At 38.4% G+C, this 18,242-nt stretch overlaps 1 protein-coding gene across 2 annotated transcripts; it reads right to left on the bottom strand.

The window, feature by feature from the left end:
- Positions 1–1,397: 1,397 nt before the first annotated feature.
- Positions 1,398–15,576, bottom strand: rb1cc1 (RB1-inducible coiled-coil 1). 2 transcript variants are annotated; one of them, XM_031294060.2, is made up of 23 exons: positions 15,233–15,576; positions 14,084–14,216; positions 13,866–13,992; positions 13,593–13,763; positions 13,222–13,424; positions 12,540–12,981; positions 12,260–12,430; positions 11,984–12,168; positions 11,635–11,821; positions 10,738–10,819; positions 10,564–10,628; positions 10,353–10,456; positions 9,677–9,803; positions 7,075–9,002; positions 6,687–6,873; positions 5,694–5,802; positions 5,084–5,381; positions 3,801–3,852; positions 3,655–3,702; positions 3,155–3,213; positions 2,840–2,967; positions 2,540–2,610; positions 1,398–2,301 (listed from the first exon to the last, which is right to left on the bottom strand). In XM_031294060.2, the coding sequence occupies exons 2-23, from the start codon at positions 14,152–14,154 to the stop codon at positions 2,224–2,226; spliced, it is 4,893 nt and encodes a 1,630-aa protein (XP_031149920.1). In that variant the 5' UTR covers positions 14,155–14,216; positions 15,233–15,576; the 3' UTR covers positions 1,398–2,223. The 2 variants fall into 2 exon arrangements, with proteins under 2 accessions (XP_031149920.1, XP_031149921.1); XM_031294061.2 differs by lacking the exon at positions 3,655–3,702.
- Between the last annotated feature and the right edge of the window lie 2,666 nt (positions 15,577–18,242).

Below are 18,242 nucleotides of genomic sequence, written 5' to 3'. Positions count from 1 at the left end.
ATATATACATAATTTGCTATTGTCTTGTCCATTTAACAGGTTTAGCTGTTAGTACACCTTAACTCAAACTTAATATTGTTCCTGAAAATATATTTTTATCGAAAGGCTTTGTAAAATTTAATTTGGGTAATATGTTTCCATAAGTGTCTAGGTTATATATGGTATAACCTAGATTTAAGGTATATGTATGCAAGTCATACACACGTTTCTGACCTTTTCTGGCTTCCTATTTTCAGTCTGTATATGTATTTTTTTCATATTTCCTTGAAGAGCAATTTATAATCTCTAGTTTTTTGCATAAGTGCTACATATTATTTATTATAAAACACTGAGCAGAGAATTGTAACATTTTTGTTGTTACGTATCCTGTTTAATTAAATCATAAATTCCTGTTTAAATATTACAAAAGAAAAACAGAGATGCACAGCACATTGTAAATTGCTATGACTACAGCTTCCCAACAGTACAGTACTGAAGATAAGTAGTCAAGAAGTTTGACAGCAAGTCAAGGGCAGTTTTAATGGTGGAACTAGCTAGAGACTACACATGGCAATGTTAAATCCCATTCAGCCTGATGAGAGTGACTCCCAGCAGCACTGAGCTCAGTGGGGGGTTGTAAACATTTACACTAAGAGCCTGTCCAGTGCACATGGTTGGTGCTTGCCAGCCACCTCGGTATCGAATGTTGTGTTGCATATTTTGTCGTTCAGGCCTGTCCCGAAATTGTAGGAATCACACCATCAATTTATGAAGGAGCCATCCAAATGTGACAACAGGCTTATGCTAAATGGAGAAAATAGAGCTAAACATTGTTAAAACACCCCTAGACCCACATGGTAGAGAGTGCTCGGCAGAGAGCTGCTATGCTCCCCGCTGTGAACTGGGAAAGTGATGTTGGTGGGCTTCCTTCTCCATGAGGGCCGCATCGTTCTTGGGCCCCGATTTGAAGCCTTTTTGAAGTCTGTTTCCTGCAGCAGCGTGCCAACATTAATGTTTCCACAAAAGCAAAAATCAAATGAATACACTACAATGTGCTATTCCACATTGACCTCCTGAATCCCTAATACTTTTTTTTAAAGCATCATTAAAAAGCTATTTATCATAAACATTCTAAAAGTCACTGTGTATTTTTTTGTATTTTATTTCATAATAATAAGCTCTAATAAATTGGTTTCTCGTTAATACAGAAATCTCAGCAGGCGAGTGAGTCTTGGTGAAAATTAGCAAATGTCTGCTGGTGTGGTAAATTTATTTTTTGTCCATGAACTAGGAAAACCTTTCACCCCCTAATGATTAGGGTGATAAGGTAGATAAGAGTGAAAAGCATAATTTCTTAGCATCACATATAATTTCCAAATAAGGAACAACAATAATTGACCATCATAAAAACAGCAGAATATGTTTGGGATCAATCCTTTATTGTTTCAAAACTCTATCTTTTACAATACAGTCATTTATTGTTACATGTGTGAATGGATGGATAATGTACAATGTCTTCCGATAATGAAACACAGTCACAAAGTATTCCTTTCTACATATCAATATTCTATGATAGTGAGAAGTTTGTGCTGATATATTTACTTAGTTCTGACAGCTCAATTAACTTCCCTTATTAAATCAACAAAAGCATTGTTTTTGAAAGTGCATTTCAAGGATTGCAAAGACGACTGTTTCCATCAGTCAGCCATAATGTACATTTCAGTATTGACAGAGGGCCACACTGCTTTGTGAGTAACAAACAGCATTAACTACATTTCCAACTACAACATTTATCTGGATAAGTAAATCAAAGAAAATATATCAATATGCATGCCATGAACATTCCTCCATAAACATTTATAATAAAATGTATATTTTTATTCAATTATGTTGATAATGACAGTATTTTCCACAAAAGGACAAATGCTGATAATGAGAACTAATATTTAACATCCAAATTTTGTTCAATTTTACACACAGGTCAAATGGCCTAATGCCACAGTGTATAGGGCAATGCCCTAATAAAGTTAATAGCATTTGGTCCACAATAACAAAACTGGGTTTAAAAGAAAACAAATGTGGTAGCAGGTGGGATATAGAACTGAAACTGAAAATAGCATGATGACTATCTTGAATTCTTTCTGTTTTTAAGGTCTTTCGATTTTCAAGTTAAGAATTATGATGTGACGTTTCTGTTCAAAAATTAAGCAATATAAATATACATTTTAGCTCATTACTTGGCTATTATACTTTTCTGTTCCATGGAACAGCTTTCACTCTGTAGAACTTGGTTCCTAACGGAACTTTGAACCTGTTCTGGGCCTAGTGAAGGAAAAGAGACAAGGAAAGAACGACAGACGTGAATATAACAGCAATATAACATGTATAAGTCAACACATCAAAAAGATCAATCCAAACCAAACCCAGTGTGGAAAGTGTCACTAAAAATAAGATTTCCAGGACCACACGTTATTTATGTCAGCATATTGGTTCTTAAAAATTCATTAAAAACACAAATTAAAAAGAAAAACACTTTAGAACTTTTTGTCAAATTCAGTACCTTTTTTGCCTGGCAATATTCCTTCTCCATCACCTTTCCAAGTACCCACGGCCGTCTTGAGGTCCCTGATGCTAAATAAAAACAAATTGACTTGTTAAGCAAATACAAATATAAAGCATAAACCCGTTTTGATGATACACCTGTGCCTACCGTATCATTGTTATAAACCCATTAATGCCTGACATATGAAATCTAATAAACAACTATCACTTACACATTTATTTCATTAGTAAATTTAAAAAACAAAATGTCAACACGACAGTTCTCATCATGTTCCCAAAACGACTGGGTGAAGCTGACCTGGTTTGAGGTCCAGTGCAGTGAGAGACTCTGAGTGGAGGAAGTAGAGGGTGGGGCCAACTGTGAACAGCACGTAGTTGTCATGTCTTTCATCCAGGATGATAAGAACCAAATCGCCTACCTGGAAACTGAAGGGAATAAAAGAGAGACAAAGGAATGATGACACCGACTTCTGCAAACCTATCACACATTCATGTAATTATACAATAATGTGTATCCTTACACATTATTACATGTAATGATGATCAGAGTTTTAGCTTAAAACAGCTAAAAACCACAACAGCGAGGCCATGCGTTATTCTTTTATTCACTTACTCTCTGATGGCGATTTTGTCTGAATGCCGTGACGACACAGACGACATGCTTTGAGACATCTACAAAGAAAAGGATTAGGACAACGTTACACATGTTACACTGAAGGGTTAACAATACTGGCTATAGGCAACTTCTAACATTTCTCTTATTGGACATATGCTAGAAATAGGCTCGGTAATTAGTATTAGCACTTTTACCCCCATTTCTGCATCATACTCTAATTTCAGTTTCACCCTCCTTTGTGAACCATGCAAAGTCAGAGCAGATTAAAAGAATTTGTTAAACCACAAAATATTAAACACTTATAGTAGTATATATGTTTTTGTTTCGAGCATTTCACTAAAATGCAACCCTCTACACAGTCTAATGACACTCTTCCTAAAAAATATTTTTTCTTCCCTAAACTCTTCAGCCTCCTGGGTCAGGATTTTACTCTTTGATACTACTGCCACCTAGTGGAGCATGTGTTACATATCCTATAGAGATAATAAATAACTGACCAGTCTTTGACTGAGGCGCTTGTTTTCTTCTTCCTTCATGTGTAAAGTCTGAAACATATATCAGATCGATTAAACAGATAAGAGACATCCAGAAAAATGGCGTCTTGTGCTCTTGAATGCCGTGTGAGAGAGATGTGTCTATTTACCCTCTCAAGTAGGAGTATCCGCTGTTTCTCCTCCGACATCAGGATGTTATCACTACAAGAAAGAAAACATAGATCATTGATAAATGTCCTCTGGGAAATGTCAGTAAAAATGCATGTATTATGTAGAAAATGAAAATTGATCAAATTAGGAAATTATTCTCTATTCTAATCGTGTAAGTATTAAATAGTTCTAAATCTTTATAGTAATGAATGGAAAACTTACACTGTCTGATGCTAGCCTGCCTTCCTTCCTTTCACTGTCAATTGTCCTTTCTGTCCATCCAGTTGTGGCTATTTTACACAATGGTCTTTTAAAATCCCTCTTCAATAACGCAAAGACCTCTTTCGAGTCCGTGACTGGCAACTAATTTCATGTCATCATAACAAAAGGCTTGATACTATAGATGCAGCCACTTTTAGGTCTACTGTAAGTTTGCTATGGGTATACTGTATTTAACAAATGTGCAAAGAAAATGAATTAACAAAATACAGCAATCTAAATAAGCTTATATCTTAATTATTACAATAAAAGGTAATAGCTGGGACATGATAAAGTGTCGCAATGAAATGTATTAGTTTCTGTTTGGTCTTTATTGTTATCGTGCTGAAAATATATTCTTAACCTCTGAATGAACAAAGTGTGTATAGTAATATTTTCAATTAGTTTTCTCTGTTGATAGGTCAAGCAAAATGACTTGAATTTTATTTTTTATACAGCTTTATGCAGTAACTTAAGAGAAAAATGAAAACCTGGTTCAGCAGAGCTACACTGCTGCTGAAGAAACCTGATTTCTGGACTATGTATATAGTATTGTGTAACAGATTTCTTAAGTAGTGTGCATACATGATAGACAAAAGGAACTGAGGAAGTATTGCAGTAAGAGCAACTCTTACTTAAACTCCAAATGTAACTAAAAATTAAATCTACATAATTTAATGTTCACAGTTGAACAGTAGGTTATTTTTAAAATTCTGACACACGTACACATTAAGGAACAATTGTGTGCTTCTCCTCTACACAGACTGTCCTCTCAGCGAACTGTCAAAACTCTCTAACCTAAAAACACAACCTTTTTTGGCTTTAGCGTCACACATTACTTAAAGCATTAATCAGATCCAAGGCAATGCATGGTGTGGGTGGGTGTGTGTGTGTGTGTGTGTGTGTGTGTGTGTGTGTGTGTGTGTGTGTGTGTGTGTATAAACTACACCAGGATAGATCACAATCACTACAATATATCTCAAACTATCAACAAAACCAGGTTTATTGGAGAGAAGATGCTTACTGGACTGTCACCATGCTGGCTTCCACTGCTGAATCAACCTGTTCGTCATCTCGAATGGCCGCCACAGAGGCCAGTCTGTCGGTTTCAGCCATGGGGTCAGAGGAAAAAGGCCCAGCAACAAGCAGAGCTCTAGCTGCAGCTCCTGCTCCAGCTTCTGTGATCTCCTGAGCTGAGGGGTTAGGAGCGAAGAAGGCAGAGGAGACCAGTGCAGTGCTGCGCAGGCGGTTAAGCTCTTCTTCCAAGTGTTTCTTCTCCTGCATGACACTAGCTCGGTCCTCGGAGAGTGTCTCTATCAGAGCTGCAATAAGGTTAAAATAAATAAGAAACACTGACAGGCACAATATGCCAATCTATAACATAAAACCTCAACGAATGGCTGTTCTTAAAATATGGCAGTAAATAGTAGAGACCATTTATTGGGTATACTATTAACAAGATTACATTACCATCTTGTGTTCTGTCCACACCTTTTTTATTTAACAAAAGAATTATGTTTTTTGAAATATGAGCAGCATGTTTAAAAACACAATTTGGACCACAGGCTTCTTTCATTAGATATAAAAAAAAATATTGCCCTCCTCTCAAAGCGCTCAGTATTTACAGCACTCACCTTTGTCCTTCTCCTGTTGTTGCGTTACTTTCCGCAACTTCTCTGTGAGCTCATTGATGATCTGCTCCTTCTTCAGCTTCTCTCGGGTTAGAACAGTGTTGAAATTAGTCTAGAGAAATAAAAAAAACAATCATTTAGCCACTTTGGTCACAACAGGGAATGTATACCCAAGAACTAATGATTTAATAGGATGCCTCTTAATTGCTTTGTTCTAACAATGCAGATCAGCCTGCAGCCATGGGAGTTTGGAGAGAATTTTTATTAATCCGTTTTGATTTTTTTGTATTGTTCCATGTCTGATTCCTTCACCATGTATTCTACCCACTAACAAAAAACACAAATGAAATGTAATTATGTGGGCTCAACTGTTATTTCAAATTATAGTAAGTGAAGCTTAATTATGCAATATTTTGTGCAAAACAACAGTCTTATTAGCTTAAACTATGCAGGGTGGTGTAACAGGGAGAGGTCCAATATCTCCATAACAGATTCAGAGAAATCTTTGTATTCAATAAGTGACCAAATACAACACTTGGCTGAATAGCAGCAAGTGAGCAATTTCTGAAGAGTAAATACAATCTTTCTGCTGCCCCTTGGGGATCTTTTGGTGTAAAGAGATCAGAGAGACCACGATTAGTGCCAGTTAAATGAATGGAAGATTGATCTGTTGAAGTGTAAGGCTAAACTTGAAATTGAATGCAAGTGCCTGACAGTAACAGTGTCAATAACTATTGAAAATACACAAAGTAGGTTGCTATACTGGATTGTATTACTATGTAAATCGTCGCTCTGTGCGATGTTAACTAGGCGGTGCTTAAATGTAGTTAAGAAAGCATTCACACAACGTGCATTCAGTTTCAAGCAGTCTACATATTATCCGTTTTCCATTATTAGGAACAATATATCATCAATAATGGCAAAGGTTTATTTACCACTGCACTTCAACATCAGGAGACAGAACCTTTCCCAGCTATTTACAGCCTAAATACAAACCTGCTGCTCTGCGATTAGTGATGTCTTGAGGTTCTGCATCTCCTCGTTCTTCTTCTTCTCCAGGAGGTCCATCTGGGACTGCAGGGAGGCCCTCTCCTGCTGCAGCCGCTCTTGTAGTGCAGAGTCTAAAGACAGAGGCGCTCCGGCATCTGCACGCCCCTCAGCATGCAGGGACAACCCTTCATCACTGAAAAGGCACACAATAAAGTTTGATTCGGACAAAGGAATTACGTGGACATACAAGCACACACAAAGACAAATAACAGTTCATTCTCAATTAACAGTACAGTCGATTTTTATTTGAGTGTGTCATTTTAAATGTAAGCAGAATATATACAAAACATCTACAGTCTACTACATGTGTCTGCCATTGTGAGGAAACATTTACCTTTTTGAGGATGGTCTCTCATGAAGCTCATTCTCAAGTTGTCTAATTTTGTCTAACAGTCTCTTCTCCATGTCCTCCTTCTGCTGCGCCAACTCTTTAAAGGCATCTGGTGATGCAACCTTAGAGGCCTCTTCTTTTTCTAAATCTTTCTCAATTACTTGTCTGTCTTGCTCTATTTTTTTGGAGAGCAGGTCATTTTCGGCCTGCAAATTGCTAATAACAGTCCTCAACTCCTGCTCCAGTTCCTGGAAGCTCCTCAACTGCTTTTCTTTTTCTTCACTTAGAGCAGCTGCTTGCTGGTCCATTTCCTGCTCAAGTTTCTGTTGCTGCTCAGCATGGTTATTCTCAGCATCCTGGGCTTGCCGCTGCAGGCTGGAGAGCTCATTGCGCAACAAAATAGTCTCTTCCTCGTGTCTGTCCACCAGCTCTGAGATGCAGTGGTCCTTCTCAATCCTCATGAGCGTCCTCAGCTCTGCTAGGCCCACTTCATACTCTTCATTTTTTACATCAAGCTGTTTTTTGATATCTGCCAGCTCTTCATTAAGGACTTTGGTCGCTGCCTCTACCTGGGACTTCACAGTCTCTGCCTGCTGCATCTTGGCATCCTCAAATAAGAGCCTCACCTCTTCTGTCTCGGACTCTTTGAGGGCTAGCTCCACCTCTACTTTGCAGCGGAGTTCTGCTAGCTCAGTAATACGAGCCTCCAAGTCCTTAATTTGGTTGTCCTTCTCTTTAAGTGCAGTGGCATGGTGATCAGCTGCCTCACTTAACTTTGCACTATTTTCATGAGCCAGATGTTCCAGAGCCTCCTGGTTTACCTTGGTAAGGGTCTCCAGTTCTGCCTTGTGTTCCTGCTTTATTTTGTCCTCCATCTCCTTTAAGTGGGACTGCTCAACAACTTCCAGCTCCTGCCGGATCTTCTGTTGGCTCTGTTCGATCTCAAAGTACAGATTCTCAAGCTGGCTGGTCAGAGAGCCTCTTGAAGCTGAGAGCATCTTGATCTCTTCGGTTTGATCACTCATCATTTGCTCCAGGTTTTTGATCCTATCCTTCTGGTTGCTCTCTACTTCAACCCATCGCTCTTTGTCATTCTCAAACTGAGTAAGTTCTTTCTCTTTGCGCTCCATGAGCCCCTCCAGCTCCAGCATTGCGTGCTGGACATCTCTGACAATATTCTGGTTTACTTGGTTTTCCTCTGTTAGTGTCTGAACCTGCTTCTCAAGCTCTTGACGAAGGGAGAGAAGCTCACTTTGATGCTGCTCCTTCAGTTCCAGTTCGTGGGTCTGGCAGATGTTGTCCACAATGTTTCGCATCTCTGTAGTCATATTCCTCAAAACAAAGCCAAAGTCTTGTTGTTCTTTTAATACCAGGCCTCTCAAATGATAGAGGTCCTCCTTTACACTTCTGAAGTTTGAATGGGACTCCTCTGCAGCAGATCGGTACTTGTCAATAACTTGTTTGAGAAAAGTGATCCTTGAGTTCTCCCTCTCTAGTATTGTGGTATCCTGCATGCGCTTGTTGTCAATAGCGTTGATGACTGAAGAGTACAGCGACTCCACCATCATTTCAGGGCTAATAGGGTCACTGATGGGGTTCGGAGAGGTCATGTTCTCTTCAATCACAAACTCGTTGACAGCAGACATGAAGTCAGATTCAGGGCTCTCTGCCAGAGAATCCAAGTCAAGGGAGCCCTGCTGCAGGATGGGATCCATGTTTGGGTGGCCAATGGTTTCAAAGTCAAATGTTTGTGCATCTATGCTGTCTGGGGACAAGTCCTCTAGAGGAGCTGGGACGGGAACATGTAGGGGCTGGCAGCTGGGTCCCTGAAGGTTAAGAGAGGAAGGGGTTTTGGAGGATCTCGGTGTTGTGGTCCCCGGTATGCTTCCTGACTGTGGGGTAAACACGGTTGATCTCTGACTAAAGGATATCTGCAAAGACAGAACAGATGAAGGGAGAGGGAGAGAAAGGAAAAACTTACTTCATAAATAAATGAGAAAAGCAAAAATCACACTATGTATAACAATCATAGACTGTAAATTAGTGGACAGAGCATGTGTGACGTCACCCATTGGTTTGTGGAGATCTGCTATGAGTCGTTGAGTTTGCCGTTACGGGCGCAGCCATCCTGGTTGCGGATGTGACGATTTTAGATGAGAGGGAGGAGTGAGGGAGGAGCTGCTTACACTCTACATTACGTTACACACTTTCACTGGCAATCACATCATAGCCACGCCCTAAAACACCCCCTGCTTTATCGTCAATTTTAAAATCAACGAGACCATAATTCAAAAAATGATCATAATTCTGTGTTGCAGAAGACTTAAAACTAGCGATTGAGACCATAAACTCATTATGAAAATGTTTACTGAGGTAATAAATCAAGTGAGAAGTGGGTCACTTTCTCATAGACTTCTACAGAAACCGACCTCCTTTTGCAACCACACGCCCCCTGCTGGAATTCAGATAGAATGCAGGTTTAGGGCACTTCCGCATTTGCAGCACAACCAGATACCTTGTCCATTAATATATAGTCTATGATAACAACCATTTATTTTTATTTTTTTAAAGTGACAAGCCTATCTAAGTATCATTATGTCATTACCCTTTGTTCACTTAGCAGGTCAGTAATAGTTTGAGACATCTCATCCACACTCTGTGCCGCTTGGACCAGCTGGTGAAGTGTCTCTACGTGGCGATTTAAGGGCTCGAAGTCACACATTGTGGGAACCCTGCAGGAAAAAAAATGATATTAGGAATATAATTAGGGACAGAATGTTGTTAAAAATACATTGAGATTTTCTTTTAGTACTGACAGTCTATGGCAGAGGTCGGAGAGTTAGTGCTATAATGGCTGGGATTCAGGCTAATTTCCACATCACAAGATTAGGCTCCAGAACAATAAAAAAATAACTTTAATTTAGAGCTTTAACATTAACTCAAAAAACAGCCTGTATAGCTCCTGTGTCTTCTGTGCACTCCAGCCCTTCCTCACCCAACTTACCCCAGTGCTATTGGATTACTTGAGACATTTGATAACACAATTAAAAGTCTTACAAGTTGTTGTCTGTCCTATTAATTGTCAAAGCATATTTGATTATTCTACAAAAAAAACACATCAATTTGCATTAATGGACTCCAACCAAATTAATCTAATTTAGAAATGGACACTTCCAAATGTATGTTTTCCATGGCCATATCTTAGCATAGTTCTGGCAGTGTGACATAAACTGACAAGGTGATATCTAAAGCCATTTCAATAACTGAGGACAGTGACTTACATAAGGTAAGGCTGCACCTCTACAGGACAACAAGATTTCAAGTACTGCAGGTCAAAAAGTGAGATGTCTGGAAGTTCGTCATCAAACCTTCTGGGCTTTCGTGTCTATAAACAATAATAAGCAGAGCACAAGAAGAGACCCCTTAAATACAGTGTAAACTATATTTATGAACATACCAACATGGTCAAAATGCTCTTAAATTGTAACTTACACAAAAGGATGTTGGAGGCCATGAATCGAGTCCTCTAAACAAACGATTTCTGAGGAAAGACTTCCCTGAAAGGAAATAAATAAACAGATCACAACTTTGACCGTGGTTGGAATCTATGTGCTTCACAGTGACAACTCAAATGTAGTCAGCTGAGAGTTTACAAAAGACACTTACTAAAGAGTTTCCCAAAGGATTCCCTTTTGAACTTCTCCGCCTCGTACAGTCGTTTCCCATCCTTCACAAGTGCATAAGCCCACTGAAAAGATTGATAGCAAAGATTTTACAACAAAGTAATAATCGTGATTCTGACGATGTCAACCTACAGAACATGGTGGCACTCCTTAGCATGAATTTTAATGTTACTGAGCTGCTATAAAGCAATTTTCTATTCCGAGTTTAAATGCCAAAAAGGAGATCATTTAGTTTCATTACTGTTCAAAACTGTACAATCAATGTCTTGTTATGAAACGGTCTGGCTCTCAGGAGAAAAACTCATTAAGACAGTGTTTTAGAAAAATAGAAAGGGAAAGCAAAGACAAGCAAAAGGAGTGGCTTCCTGATGCATCAACTACAGTGACAAAACTGTCAGCTCAATAAAAGAGAGGACAAATATAAGCAAAATCAATTACATTATTGGCTTTTAACTATTTCCCACTCTTACTGTACATTTAGACATAGCAATACAAAGTCTGGAAAAGATACAGGACCACAATGCCAGTTTATTTTGCAAGCTCAGGTGCCTATTTTCATATTTTGTTAAGTTCAGCACTTCAGGAATGTTAGATATTACAGAGTAAAACCACTGAAAAGCAAGCATTCCCTCCAAAACATAAAAAATAAACAAAGTGAATTTAATTGTCAAGTATCAGCAAACAACATAATAGGCCTGTTCTCTCTTCATTATAGTGGCAAAGACAGAAAACAACTGCCATTAGAGCTAAATATGTCAATAATGTGCTCAGCGTTAAACACGCCTGAAAGCTACAGATTTAGTTAGGCAAAGAGCTCACCTCTTTGAATCACTATGTCTGAAAGCATGATTACTGTCAAATAATGGCATTTAGCACTGACCTCTCTGTAGTGGCGCATAAACATTTTTCTCCTGACGACTTCCACCACCGCCAAGCAGTACATCTGAGGGACAGTACTGAGGGCCTCCACCACCCTCACTCTTTCTATTAGCTCCGTCAGAAGTCTGAGTAGAGCCTGAAGCTTCTCCCCATCCTGGTCTGCATGAAGCATCACGTAGCAGCACCATCTAATGCAAAATCATTAGCACCGTTAAAGTTGCAAACATGATTCTCTTGACTTTGGCATTTTTTAAATCAGTAAGTCAATAGAACAAGCCCATAGCACTATGTAGAAAGCAGCACCTTATGACTTATGAACATATTGGGAAAGAAGTGGGTTTCAGTTTTACTTGAGTCGGACTTGAAGGTTGTTTGCAAGTTCTTGTTTGGCAGTTGTGCACTTCTTTTTGATGTCTAGCAGCTTCCTGTGGTTGTTCAGCATGATCATCAGCTGGTTGGTGTGACTTAGACACAAGTCAGGCAGAACAGATGTATCCTTCAGGTTTTCGGCCCGCTTCTGATTAGCCAAAAATCCCTGCAAGGTCAAATGCAGGCACAATTCATAAATTTTTTTTAAAAAAGCTGGCGAAAGTTATTTCATAGTGTTTATCCCTTACTTTACGTACCTGAGCAAGTTCTTTCTGTTCATTCACCAACTTCTTACAGCTTGCAATCATTTGGTCGAGAGCATACAACCTGTCCTCAAGCCCCTTGATGGCTTTCATGTTTTGATTATCTAGCTTGGCAATTGTGTCACGACAATCTGTCAGGAAGGGCTGAATAATCCGAGGGTCAAGCTGAAAAAAAAAACATTTCGGTAAAGACTCATGATATTTTCCAACACAATTTATGACTACATATTTAGAACACTATTTTGACATGTCTATTTATACATCTGTGACTCACCCTATTGATGGAGTCAAAGCATTTTCTCACAACCGATTCCACATCATTGGGTCTGTCTTGCACGTTGATCCAGTCTAATAGTGTGACATTGAAGCAGGTTGGGTTGGCAAACTCTGGAGCATCATCATCATCATCATCATCATCATCATCATCATCTAATAATGCAGCTCTCAGTCCACCACTGTCAGTCATTTCATTTGTTTCTTGGTCTTCAGTTGGCTCACATGCGGCCGTCCCCGGGGCAGAGAAGGATGCTGATGACTTGGAGGGCCTCTGTGCATCCGTAGCATGGCGCACAGAGTCAGTGGATTTTTCTTCTTCCGTCTCATCTGAATCCTTTCCTTGGGTTGAGCTGGACTTCTCCATGCTCTCTTTGTAACTGTGTCTTGTTAAACATTCCAGCAAAGGTATCCTCGCCATTACAGAAACTGATGTCCCTAACCTGCAATCATAACAAAATGTGCATGAGGACATAAAGTTCATCAGGCACATTTCCTTTTAGCAGAAATATATTACAATGTGGGTTTATTTGCTGTTATTTCAGTTGTTTAATTGAGCTAAGATTATGATTAAATAATTCTAAATAGTTCCCATGTCGGCAAAGGCAATATGCAGATAGTAATTACTAATAAGCATACAGTACTTTGTATAAAATAGCAGGGCTTTTTGTGCCAATACTTACTTTGTTAGTTTCACCTTAATTTCTTCCAAGTCACGCTGATAAGTTGTGTATGAAGTGTCAAATTTCCCTAGCAACTTCTGATAAGACAGAGTGCAGTCGTCCAGATTAGCCATAATGGCAGCCCAGCCTTGGTGTTGAAGGTGTTCATCATGAACCAATCGTTCACAAAAACTGCAAAGTTTCTTGGCAACTTCAAACATTTCCTGGAGAAGTAAAAACAAAGTGAAGACAAGTTAGGATCATTCCATAGTTAATGGATTAGATACAATGGTTTTCTGTGTTCATCTCACAAAAGGTAGTGCACATGACAGGAAAACATTCCAAAGCAATGAAAGGCAGCTTAAAAAAAAAGATTACAAAAAGATAACTACCAGAGCAAGTTGTGTTCTTGAGGCAACAGTGTGAAAGACAGCTGGCATCAGTAGAGATTCCTCCACCTTAACCTGAATCTCACTCTCAATCGAGAAGGTTGTTTTGGGGATTGTTGGATCCCGGTCACACAAGATCATCTCTTTGTTGAACAGGAATATGGGGTTGGTTTCCTATAGATAAACAGTAAAACATTAGTAATACGGACATCACGTATGCAACCTGTGTACCTTTAAGACAAATAAAACACACACTATCAAATTGTAGAAACTTACAGTGCCAGCACTGTAGCTGCAAACACGCCTCTCTGCAGCCATACATTCCCCTCCATTGACAACAAGGACTTGATGTTGAATTGCAATCTTATATTTGGCTTGGATGGCATGTTTAAGCTCCAGTACACTGATACAAAGGAAGAATGTATTTAGATCACAACAGCCAACAATACTGACCACTATTTTGAACTAATATGGGTAAAATGCCAGTTTCTTACGTTTGGACAGCAAGATCAGTGTCAAATGTCAATGTGCTGCCATTGTTGACCTGGAACACATACAACTTCATGTTGACTCTCCCAGAGTTCTTCGCATTTGCCTGTCTCGCTCATCTAGTCATTCAAGGCCACCCTGGGGGGAGAGAGAATAGTAAATAGTTGATCATCTCTGTTTTTACATTAGATTACATTTTTCTTATTATCATTAAATTACTTTGGATGATAGGTGATGCTGCCATTTACTTAAACCTCAACGCCATAAAGCTTCTTGGTTATACCTATGTTGTATGTATATTTATGCATACTTATATGTAAGGACATAGTCTGGTTCTTTAGATGATTTACAACATAATCTTTAACAAAAGGCCAACATGTCATCACCTTCCACTCAAACATGTGAGACCCCTGCAATTTCGTATCTACCGAATAATACCTTAGTAACGTTTGCTGAGGCAACATTTCCTTGGCTACTGGACACTACCGAGTTTTTAATATGTGAGAAGTCATGTTGGTCTGATGTAAGACAAAGACCAACTTTGAACTAACGTTACCTGAAAGAGTAGATAGCTCACGTTTGTGGATGTTTATCTGGAGAGCCAGAAGGCTGCACTGATATAATGCCAAGTTAAAGATAGCAAAGCAAAGTTAGTGCTAACTAACCACTAACTGTTCACCATTGACGTTTACCAGCTAAATTGCGATCCCAGACTATGACAATGTTGTTAGCTGACTGCCGCCGTTAATGACTGTTTGCACGTCTGTAGGCCTCGTATCATTCAGGATTAGCTACCCGATGACAAATGTTTATGATTAACGTTACTGTTTTTAGGGCTGAGAACACCGATACTTAGACGTTGCTATTAACCCCAATGCCTCCAGTTAGTCATGGGTACAGTGCCAGATAAGAGGCTACCAGCAGCTGCTAGCAAGCTAGCTGGTCAATAACAACCCGCTGACTGCGGTAACTGGCTATAAGCTAACACAGCTGTCAGGCTACCGCAGGATAGCTAACGTTATTTCTAACGTCGATGGATTTGGCAAATGTAATAAGATTAGTAAAAACAGCCAACATCACCTGCTAAGACGTATATTGGTATAATGAGGAGATTCCACATTGAATTAATTTAATAACTGATTTGTTGGCCTTACCTCACTTTGCTCGCATCTCCCTGGTCTTGGTCTCGCTAACAAGCTAACATCCAAGCTAGCTAGCTAACCTGTTTTTGCTTGGCATTCATAGAGCTAGCTTCGCAAGCCACTTAGCTAACGTTAGCTAGACTAAACTAGACTACAATAACTGACAACCATGGTTGGTTGCACAGATTAACCATATTTGTGTAAAAGAAATGTCTAATTTGGCAAACTCCAGCCGAGATGGTGTAACACCACAAAACACCAGTTGTTTACTTCAGGTAGCTAGCTAACTTCGCTAACACCCTCTCAGTAGCTCTGTATGTTTTGTTGTTGTCATCTGCTGATGTGCGGTTGGAAAACGATCCGTTCAACAGCGATCCAACTGAAAGCCATCAGTTTTGCAAACCAGGCTAACATAATACTTTTATTTTTTTAAAGTTAAATGATGAACCTTTTATCCTGACGTTATGCTTATACATCATTAAAATGTTTCATGATTTCAGTAGGCTACTTACATCAAAGATACAATCTATACTAATAATATTAGATTTGAATACAGGTTAAATTGTTCTAACAATACTTATAAGTTTTACTTTTCTGCTTCATTTTCAAAGTTGTTTGAGTCCTTTTTTATAGAAAAAAAGTAAAACTCTCTCTTAAATGTAAATATTTTCTAGTTTCTTCACTCCTCAGTGATAGTAAACTGAATATATTTGAGTTGTGGACAAAACAGGACATTTGAGGATGTCATATTGGGCTTTGGAAAACACAGATTCAACATTTTATGGCATTTTATAGATTTTATATTGATTAATCGAGGAAATAATCGACAGATTAATCGACTATAAAAATAATCATTAGTTGCAGCCCTACTATTTAAACATCAGTTGATGTGGATATTTATTTTATTTTATTTGTGTTGCATACATAAACCTATGGGATAAATAAAGTAAAACATAAAAATGTGCATCTCAGTGAACAGGTTCAAAATATTCAGCTCTTACAACAGTGTTCGAATTTCTCATCAGTGTGCGTTCGTCACTGTACTTTTCCAGGTGTATTCTGGGAAAATAACAGAAAAAACGATGTCAAGTGTTTTGCTGCAACATGAGAAGGGGTGTGGTTAATGTAAGGCTGCAGTGTGTGCATGATCCTATTTTGCTGCAAAGAGGAGGTAGTTTAGGGGTTGTCGCTTGCTCTAGAGGTAGGCTATTTTATTCAATTGAAACTTTTTAGTGTCTTATATATTCTAAATAGGGCATAATTGCTGTGGTTTAAGACACGAAAGCCGAAGACAAGGAATATGCTTTTAATTCTATACATATAAAAAATCCAAAAGTTACAGCAACTGATTTTCACTTTCTTTGGTTAATCTGAAAAACGACAGAAGAAAGGACATTAATGCAACCAAAATATCTGTCATCTAGCCAAACTAACAATCAATACAGGTTTATCGCTGTCATTCATCTAATTTTTGCATCCCAACTTGACTGCTTTTTAAAAAGTCCAAATACCAATAGATACATGCCCAAGTCTCCAAATGTCTCAAAGTCATAAATGAAAGCAAATCATTCATGTTATTACTCCACAATGTCTACTCTGCTGAATTTAATGTGTACTTGTGGGGAATGATGAGGTCAGAGCCTTATCCCAAATGTAATCTCTGCACATTATGAACATCATGTATTAAAATGAGCAAATCAATCCCACATGAGTTGGATGATTAAAATTATGCCAAGCTCCACCATAACTGTCAATAATGTACAGTGTGACTTTATAACCTTGTATTGAGAGAGTATGGTTTGTGTTTGACAACCTCTAAACAAAACTCATATCAAACTGCACAATCATTTCTGTCACAAATTTGTTGATTCATTAATTGTCATTTAGGTAAACAGACTCTTTAATCCTTATAATGTTTTATAATATAAACCCCCCCCTAGAGGTCACTGTAGCGCAATCATTTATTTCACCCAAATACATCAAATGAAACAAATGTTTCCTTTTTCTTCTCTTCTTATTACTTCTTACACTATCATATATTATATGTGTTACCTATGGCGACCTCTTGTACAGTAGCCTACATGAAGTCACTGTACAAGAGGTTGCCATAAAAATATCCACTCTCCTGTTGTAACCCTGAGCAGCACTGCAAGAGTGTAAATAGAAAGCAGTTCTTTAACCAGAGGATCAGGGTTCAAATCGTTGCCATTGTGCGGTTCTCTAACACTACTATTGAGTTGTGCAAATGAAGAAATAATTTGCATGTGGGAATGATTTAACCCTCACAAACTGAGCTTGTACATTTGATGGAGGTGAGAAAACACCAACATGACGATGAGGTATTTTTTTACACCAAATAATGAGATATTTCATATATTACACTGTAAGTGGGCTATGAATAAATATATATTATTTTGGTTACCAAAATGTTATACCTAGACAAATACATGTACAGTATGTTATCAGTGTTGTACAGAGGTTTGACTCTCTTTTAGACGTCTTCAAACTGTTATAAAACTCCACTAACATAAATCCAAACCCCAAACAGAAGTAATGAATCATTTTCTGAAACAAGTTTAAAATCATGTTTATAAGCAATTCTCCTAAATGAGCAGAAGTCAAAACATATCAAGGTAATAGGTATGTTTTGTTTTTTTTAGCTGTTAATGAGAATGCAGGGTCTCCAGGACCCCCACAACACTAGGTTTACAATGACCTTATTGTTTTTGTCCTATTTGTTATTTGTTTTCTGCATGTCCATTAATCAAACATGTCTTGTGTGGCCAAGCATTTGTTCAAACCTTCAGAACTTATTTTTAAATTCTGGTCAAGATCTCTAGATTTCCAAAGGTGACACCTTTAACAAAGCATTGCTACAAGCATATAGGAATATTCTGTAATCTGTATGCGAGAGCTCATTGTTATTGTTTTAGAATCGGCTGTGAACTGTGTTTCAAAACTGTGTGTCAAATCTGTGTGAGCTGGGAGAAAAGTCAGAGACGGCGGGCGGCCGCTAGAGTTC

The sequence above is a fragment of the Sander lucioperca genome, chromosome 9, assembly GCF_008315115.2.
Source record: "Sander lucioperca isolate FBNREF2018 chromosome 9, SLUC_FBN_1.2, whole genome shotgun sequence".
In the NCBI taxonomy this organism is placed as follows: Eukaryota; Metazoa; Chordata; class Actinopteri; order Perciformes; family Percidae; genus Sander; species Sander lucioperca.
Note: the sequence above shows the minus strand (reverse complement) of the source record. Positions and strands in the feature narration are given on the sequence as shown.

What these genes read in the sequence shown, in the direction of transcription:
- rb1cc1 (XM_031294060.2), bottom strand. Translation starts at nt 14,154, where the DNA reads ATGAAGTTGTATGTGTTCCAGGTCAACAATGGCAGCACATTGACATTT. An exon ending in GGATACTCCTACTTGAGAGG is followed by an intron (nt 3,703 to 3,800) that starts GTAAATAGACAC and finishes TATATGTTTCAG; the next exon opens with ACTTTACACATGAAGGAAGA. An exon ending in GACAAAATCGCCATCAGAGA is followed by an intron (nt 2,968 to 3,154) that starts GTAAGTGAATAA and finishes TATTCCCTTCAG; the next exon opens with TTTCCAGGTAGGCGATTTGG.